This window comes from Eimeria necatrix, genomic scaffold, assembly GCF_000499385.1.
Source record: "Eimeria necatrix Houghton genomic scaffold, Enh_scaff861, whole genome shotgun sequence".
Lineage (NCBI taxonomy): Eukaryota > Apicomplexa > Conoidasida > Eucoccidiorida > Eimeriidae > Eimeria > Eimeria necatrix.
In genome coordinates, this window is record NW_013654666.1 from 1 (window position 1) to 7,500 (window position 7,500).

General features: G+C 57.3%; 2 protein-coding genes across 2 annotated transcripts in view; both read left to right on the top strand.

Annotated features, from left to right (window-relative positions):
• Positions 1-138: 138 nt before the first annotated feature.
• ENH_00080040 (hypothetical protein) lies at positions 139-2,347 on the top strand (the record flags this gene model as incomplete). Its single annotated transcript, XM_013583239.1, has 3 exons — positions 139-223; positions 809-1,014; positions 1,738-2,347. Coding segments are annotated over 3 exons (901 nt in total), but the record flags the coding sequence as incomplete, so codon positions are not given.
• Positions 2,348-3,269: 922 nt separating this feature from the next.
• ENH_00080050 (hypothetical protein, conserved) overlaps positions 3,270-7,500 on the top strand; it is a gene marked incomplete at both ends in the record, with an annotated part of 9,274 nt that continues 5,043 nt past the window's right edge. Inside the window, 2 exons of the mRNA XM_013583240.1 lie at positions 3,270-6,490; positions 7,185-7,278. Of these exons, the coding sequence (XP_013438694.1) occupies positions 3,270-6,490; positions 7,185-7,278 (3,315 nt within the window). The remainder of the gene's footprint in view (positions 6,491-7,184; positions 7,279-7,500) is intronic.

Consider the following 7,500-nt stretch of genomic DNA (forward strand, 5'->3'; position numbering starts at 1 on the left):
CCCCTTGCTGCGCAGGAGGATGAGGAGGGGGGGGATTTGCTGCTGGTGCTGCTGCTGGGCTGCTGCTGCGGGAGTGCAGCAGCAGCAGCAAAGGGGCAAGGGCTGCTGCTGCTGCTGCTGCTGCTGCTTGTGCTGCAGCGAGAAGCACATTCAAGAGCTGCGGGAAGAAGCAATGGAAGAACTTCGAATGGAAGAAGAAAAAAGAAAACAAAGAGACCGCGAAGTCAGACGCACTCATGCTTCTTCCTGCTGCTGCTGCTGCTGCTGTTGCTGCTGCTGCTGCTGCTGATGATCCTGCTGCTGCTGCTGCTGCCGCGGCTGCTGCTGAGCCTGTTGCTGCTGCTGCTGATCCTGCTGCTGTTGGGCCTGCTGCTTCCGCTGCTGCCGCTGCTGCTTAGCTTTGGCGACGGCAAAGTCTTCTGAATAATAATTTAGTTTGGATTAGTTTAATTTAATTAATTAATTTAATTAATTAATTAATTTAATTAATTAATTAATTTAATTAATTAATTTAATTAATATTTCAGTGCACTCTGCGGGCATTCTTGCCTGCCTGCCCTAACAGCAGCAGAGAAGGCGCTTCTCTTGCTGCAGCAGCAGCAACAGCAGCAGCAGCAACAGCAGCAGCAGCAACAGCAGCAGCAGCAGCAGCAGCAGCTCTCCCTTTGCTTCTGTCTGAGCCAGTGGAGTTGAGAGAATAAGAATGAAAAGGACTTCTGAGCTGCTGCTTGCTGCTGCTTGCTGCTGCTTGCTGCTGCTTGCTGCTGCTTGCTGCTGCTGCGCTGCTGCACTTGGGGTGTATGTACAGCTGGGGCTGGACTCCGACGACGAAATTATATTCTCGGATGAAGAAGAAGAAGCATCAGCAGCAGCAGCAGCAGCAGCAGATGAGGAGGAGGAAGCAGCAGCAGAAGTGGAAGCAGAAGCCGCAGCAGCAGCAGCAGCAGCAGCAGAAGCAGTAGCAGCAGTGGCAGCAGCAGCAGCAGCAGCAGAGGCAGAAAGCGACAAGAGAGAGTGCGGAGAAGAATAGCCTTCAAAGCTCTCAAGCCGCAAATGTAGCATTTGCTTTACTGGCTAGCTAGCTAGCAGCTAGCTAGCCAGCAGCTAGCTAGCCAACGGCCAGCTAGCCAGCAGCTAGCTAGCTAGCAGCTAGCTAGCCAGCAGCCAGCTAGCCAGCAGCTAGCTGACAGGCAGCTAGCTAGCCTTTAGCTAGTTGGCCTGTGGCTAGCTAGTCAACAGCTAGCTAGCTAGCCAACAGTTAGCTAGCCAGCAGCTAGCTAGCCGGCAGCTAGCTAACCAGCAGCTAGCTAGCTGGCAGATAGATAGCCATCAGCTAGCTAGCAGGAAGCTAGCTATGCTGCAGCTGGCTAGCAGGCAGCTAGCTAGCTGGCTGCTGCTCAGCTAGCTGTTACCTAGCTAGCTGTAGCTGCTGGCTAGCCGGCTGCTGGCTAGCCAGCGGCTGCCTAGCTAGCTGCTGCTCAGTTTGCTGCTGCGCATTTGGCTGCTGCCGAGGTAGCTGGCACACACAGCAGCAGCAGCTGCAGCAGCAGACGGGGGGAGGCATGCATGGGCAGCAGCTGCTGCAGCAGCAGCTGCTGCAGCAGCAGCTGCTGCTGCAGAAGGCTGCAGCAGCAGCAGCAGCAGCAGCAAAAGGCTGCAGCTAAGGGGGAAGGCAGCAGGGGCTAGCTGCAGGGCCTTGAGTTAACAGCACTTGACTTTTGCTGCTAAGTTTGGCAGAGCTGCTGCTCCCGGGCGAACGCCCTGCAGCAGCAGCACTAGCAGCAGCAGCAGCAGGGTTAGCAGCAGCAGCACTAGCAGCAGCAGCAGCAGCGTTAGCAGCAGCAGCACTAGCAGCAGCAGCAGCAGTAGCAGCACCATTAGCAGCGCCATGAGCAGCAGCAGCAGCATTAGCCGCAACATATGCATCACTAGCAACAGCAGCACTAGCAACGACAGAATTAGCAGCAGCAGCAGCAGCAACAATAGCAGCAGCAGCAACAATAGCAGCAGCAGCAACACCCGCAGCATCGGCAGCGGCATCATCAGCAGCAGCAGCATCAGCAGCAGCAGCATCAGCAGCAGCATCAGCAGCGGCATCAGCAGCAGCAGCAGCGGCATCAGCAGCAGCAGCAGCGGCATCAGCAGCAGCAGCAGCAGCATTGGCAGCAGCAGCAGCAGCATTGGCAGCAGCAGCAGCAGCATTGGCAGCAGCAGCAGCAGCCAGACACGAGGAGCTTTTCCATTAAAAGATTCGCTGCAGCGGAAAAGGGGGAAAGAGCTGCTGCTGGGGGCGCAGCAGCAGCCATTTGGGGTGTCTAGGGAGCAAATTTCTTTTTTTTTGCACTAAATTGGAATATTTGAATTTATTTATTTGAAATAAATAATAAAAAGAGAATTTAAAAGCTCAAAATGCAACTCAGAAGCAGCAAAAGTCCATCAAGCTTTCCCACGGGGGGCGCTCGCACGCGGGGAGAGCAGAAGAGCCAAAGGGAGGTCCTGTTCTCGTTTGTTTGGAGTTAAATTCCGGGAAAAAACAAATAAATAATTAATTTAAAAGAATTAATGAATTAATTTAAAGAATTAAAGAATTAATTTGAAAGAATTGCTTCGATTTTGCCGCGTTTTGCGCGGAGTTGTCCCAGAAAGCCCTGCTGGTCTAGGCTGCTGTCGGCTGGGCATGTGTGACCGGAAAGCGGCAGTCTTTCGCGCGAATTCGGAATTTAAAAGCGGAATTGGAGGAACTTTTGAATTAAAAGAATTTAATTAATTTAATTATTTGTTTTTGCGTCAAAAAGGGTTTCTTTTGAGCGCCTGGAGGCGACTTTCCGCAGCAGCAGACCAGGGCCGACACCCGGCTCGCGCGGCTCCGCGCTGCAGCAAAAGTGACCTTTCCCAACCCCTTTGGCCTTTTTATTTATCTTTTTTTTTAATTTTTTATTTAATTCAAAAAATAAATCTTTTCAAAGCCCCCGGAGAGGCCTTTCGCCGCGCTGTCCGTACACCCGAGGACCCCCCAACCCCCAAGGGGTGTCTGCGCGTTGCTGCAGCTCTGCAGCAGCAGCAGCAGCAGCAGCAGCAGCAGCAGCCACAGCAGCAGCAGCAGCAGCCCCCTCACCATCCCCTCCCCCTCAGCAGCAGCATCAGCCTCAGCATCATCCTCACCACCATCACCACCATAATCAGCAGCAGCAGCAGCAGCAGCAGCAGCAGGAGCAGCAGCAGCAGCAGCAGCATGCGCGCTGCGTAGGGGCGGCCTCCGCAGCAGCTCGATGCTGCCTGTGGGGGGCCCCCGGGGGCCCCCCCTGGTGGGGCCCCCCGAGCTGCTGCAGTGGGCAGCAGAGGCCCTGGGGGAGCCCGCGGGCTCTTTGGACTTTTCTTCTTTTGCTTCTGGCGAAGTTTTGCTGCGGCTCTTTGGCCTCATATGGCCGCGGGCCGTGCGCGAGCTCCCCCCCCGCCTCGCCCGCGGCTTGCTGCTGCAGCAGCAGCAGCAGCAGCAGCAGCAGCAGCAGCAGCAGCAGCAGCGGGGGGAGGAGGCGGCGGCGGCGAACTGGCGCGCCATTGAGTGGGTGCTCGACCGCGTGGGAGTGCCGCAGCACTTCGTCAGCCGCTCCCTGGTGGCCCCCAGCAGCAGCAGCAGCAGCAGCAGCAGCAGCAGCAGCAGCAGCAGCAGCGGCTGCTACGAGGTTTTGGTGCTGCTGTTCTTCCTCTTTTGGCTGTCCAGACACCACGAGTGCGAGTTCGTGCTGCAGCAGTCTGTACACCCCAGCTTAGCAGCTTTTATGTCTTCCAAAGCCCCCCTTAGCTGCCTCGTGGCTGGCGGCGCTGTTGCGCTGCCTGCAGCAATTCGCGACAAAATCAGCAGCAGCAGCAGCAGCAGCAGCAGCAGCAGCAGCAGCAGCAGCAGCAGGAGCAGCGGCAGCAGCGCGGGCGGGGGAGACACGCAGCGGTGGAGTGAGGGGCGCGCGGACAGGGGCAGAAGCAAAGACACAGGCCTGAGGCTCAAGCAGCAGCAGCAGCAGCTGCTGCTGCAGCAGCAGCAGCAGCAGCAGCTGTTGCTGCAGCAGCAGCAAGGTAAAAGGGACGAAAGAGACAACAGCCCCCGAGAAGGCAGCCGCCAGGAGCTCCTGCTGCAGACGCACCTTGAGGCTCAAAACCCAGAACATTACCTGCTGCAGCAGCAGCAGCAGCTAACGCTGCAGCAGCAGCAGCAGCTGCTGCAGCAGCAGCAGCAGCTAACGCTGCAGCAGCAGCAGCAGCTGCCGGATTTCGTCGAGGAGCCGTTTAGCGTACCTGCCATTTACCCGGATTTCTCGCTTCACCAAGATGGAGGAGGAACTCCGGCTGCTGCTGCCTCTGCTGCTGCTGCTGCTGCTGCTGCTGCTGCTACTGCTGCTGCTGCTGTGAGCCACCGCTCTCCCTCTGCTGCGCCTCCTCGCGTCGTCGGCGGGGCCTTCAGCAGCGACGGGACGTTCTGCGCAGAAACAGCAGCAGCAGAAGCAGCAGCAGCAGAAGCAGCAGCAGCAGAAGCAGCAGCAGCAGAAGCAGCAGGAGACGCTGCTGCTGGTGCAGCAGCAGCAGCAGAAGCGAGAGAAAGACGGGGAAGCTGCCGAGAGGTGCATGTGCAGACTGAAGCAGCAGCAGCACCCCTAGCGACTCAGGAGCAGCAGCGGCAGCTGCAGCAGCTGCAGCAGCAGCTGCAGCAGCAGCTGCAGCAGCGGCAGCTGCTGCCTCTCGAGTGGAGCGGGGAGAGCCAAAGGGTAAAGGGCGAGCAGCTAATAGAGCTGCTGCAGCACCAGAACGAGCTGCTGCAGCAGCAGCTGCAGCGGGCGTCTGAGGAAGCAGCAGCGGTGCAGCGGCTGCATGCGCAGCAGCAGCAGGAGCAGCAGGCAGCAGCAGCAGCAGCGCTGCAACGCGTCAAGGAGCAGTGCTGCAATGAGCTGCTGCAGCAGCAGCTGCAGCAAGCAGCAGCAATTCAAACCATGTGGAGGCAGCTGGACCTGCGGCTGCGGCAGCTAGAAGATGATGTTGCTATGGACATCGAGGTTCTCGCAGCAGCAAGCAGCAGCAGCAGCAGCAACAGCAGCAACAGCAGCAGCAGCAGCAGCAGCAGCAGCAGCGGCGCCGGAGTGGAGGCGCCGAAAGGGCCTTCAGCTACCCCCGACGCGAGGGAGCCGCCCGCAACGCCTGCAGCAGCAACAGCAGCAACAGCAGCAGCAGCAGCAGCAGCAGCAGCAGCAGCAGCAGCAGCAGCAGCAGCAGCAGAGCCTGCTGCTGTTGCGAAAGTGAAGAAGCTGGAGGCGGTGATGGAGGAGCGGCTGCGGGCGAGAGATGCAGCAAATGAAGAAGTCCGTTTGCTGCTGCAGCAGACGCAGCAGCAATGTGCTGCTTTCCGGAGAGAAAGTGAAGCCCGCTGGCAGCAGCAGCAGCGCTGCGAAGAGCTCAAGCAGCAGCTGCTGCAGCTGCTGCACGCCGAGGAAGCAGCAGCAGCAGCCCCAGCAGCAGCAGCAGCAGCAGCAGCAGCAGCAGAGCCGGGTGGCGCTTCGGGCGCGCTGGTCCGCGCAAGCAGCAGCAGCAGCAGCAGCAGCAGCAGCAGCAGCAGCAGCGATTGGGATGCGTGTTTTTCTGCAGCCAGGGAGTCGCTGCGTGAGCTGCTGCAGCAGCTGCTGCAGCAGCTGCAGCACAGCAGCCCGCAGCTGCTGCTGAATTCCCCGCTGCAGCAGCAGCTGCTGTCAGCTTTAATTCACTCTGTGGCTCTCAGCCGCATCCAGCGGGCCCGCGACAGCCAAACGAATTTGCTGCTGCAGCAGCAGGCGCAGCAGCAGCAGCAGCAGCAGCAGCAGCAGCAGCAGCAGCAAGCAGCAGCGGGGGGCCCCCCGGGGGCCCACCCCGCCCTGGGGGGCAGACACGGGGGGGCCCCCGGGGGGCCCCCTGAGGGGCCCCGGGGGGCCCCCGGGGGGCCCCCGGGGGCCCTCGAGAAAATGGGAAAAGAGCTGCTGCTGGAGGAGACAGTTCGTCGACTGCAGCAAAAGAATGAAAGGTTGCTGCGGGTTTGCAATTACTTGAGAGACAAAGGGAAGCAAATGCAGCAGTGGGGAGCAGCAGCAGCAGCAGCAGCAGCAGCTGCTGCTGCGGGCGCAGCAGCGGAGGGGCAGCAGCAAGGACCCGCAGCAGCAGCAGCAGCAGCAGCGGCGGAGGCGGCGGCGAAGGGCGAGCAGCAGCTGAGCTGCTTGCTGCTGCAGCAAGACGCTACAGCAGAAGAACGAGACGCAGAGCTGCTGCAGCTCCTGCAAAGCCTCAGCAGCAGCAGCAGCAGCAGCAGCAGCAGCACGCTGCCGTTTGGGGCAGACAGAGAGGGTTACCACTCAGCAGCAGCAGCAGCAGCAGCAGCAGCAGCAGCAGCAGAAACTGAGGGCGACTTTGCTGTTGTCCCTGCAGCCACCAAAGACAGACTTGTTCAGCTCTTTTGGCTCCTCCTTGGGGACTTCTACAGGTAATGCCAATAGCTAGTTAGCTAGCTAGCTAGCCAGCTAACTATCTAGCTAGCTAGCTAGCTAGCTAGCTAGCTAGCTGGATAGCTAGCTAGCTGATTAGCTGAATAACTAACTGTAGCTGTTTACCCACGCTTAGGTAGCTAGCCGGCTGGCTAGCTGGCTGTTTAGCTAGCTAGCTAGCTAGCTAGCTAGCTAGCTGGCTGTTTCGCTGGCTAGCTAGCTAGCTAGGTAGCTAGGTAGCTAGCTAGCTCGCTGGCTGTTTCGTTGGCTAGCTAGCTAGCTAGCTAGCTAGCTAGCTGGCTGTTAGCTGGCTAGCTAGCTAGCTAGCTAGCTAGCTAGCTGGCTGTTTCGCTGGCTAGCTAGCTAGCTAGGTAGCTAGGTAGCTAGCTAGCTCGCTGGCTGTTTCGTTGGCTAGCTAGCTGGCTAGCTAGCTAGCTAGCTGGCTGTTTAGCTGGCTAGCTAGCTAGCTAGCTAGCTCGCTAGCTAGCTCGCTAGCTAGCCAGCTAGCTAGCTAGCTAGGTAGCTAGCTAGTTGTTCAGATTAGATAGTTAGCTGTGTGTGTAGCTAAGCAGCTAGTGCGGGGCGGCGAAGGGCTCCTGCTGCTTTTCTAGGGTTTAGGGTTTAGGGTTTAGGCTTTAGGGTTTAGGGTTTAGGGTTTAGGGTTTGGGGCGCACTTTGTTTTGAACTGCTTAGGTTCAAAGCGCGGCTGGAAGAGGGGCGGCAGCAGCTGCTGCTGCAGCAGCAGCAGCTGCAGCAGCTGCAGCAGCAGCAAGTGGAGTTGGAGGCGGTGAGGTGTCTGTACACCTCAGAGCCCACAAATGCAGATTTTGGTTTAAATTAAATTAAATTTAATTTGATTAAAAACTAAAATTGAATTGAATTAAATCAGTTAAATTAAATCAATTAGATTAAATCAATTAAATTAAATTGAATTAAGAAGTAAAATTAAATTAAATTAAATTAAATCAATTAAATTAAATTAAATTGAATTAATTAAAAATAATCAAAA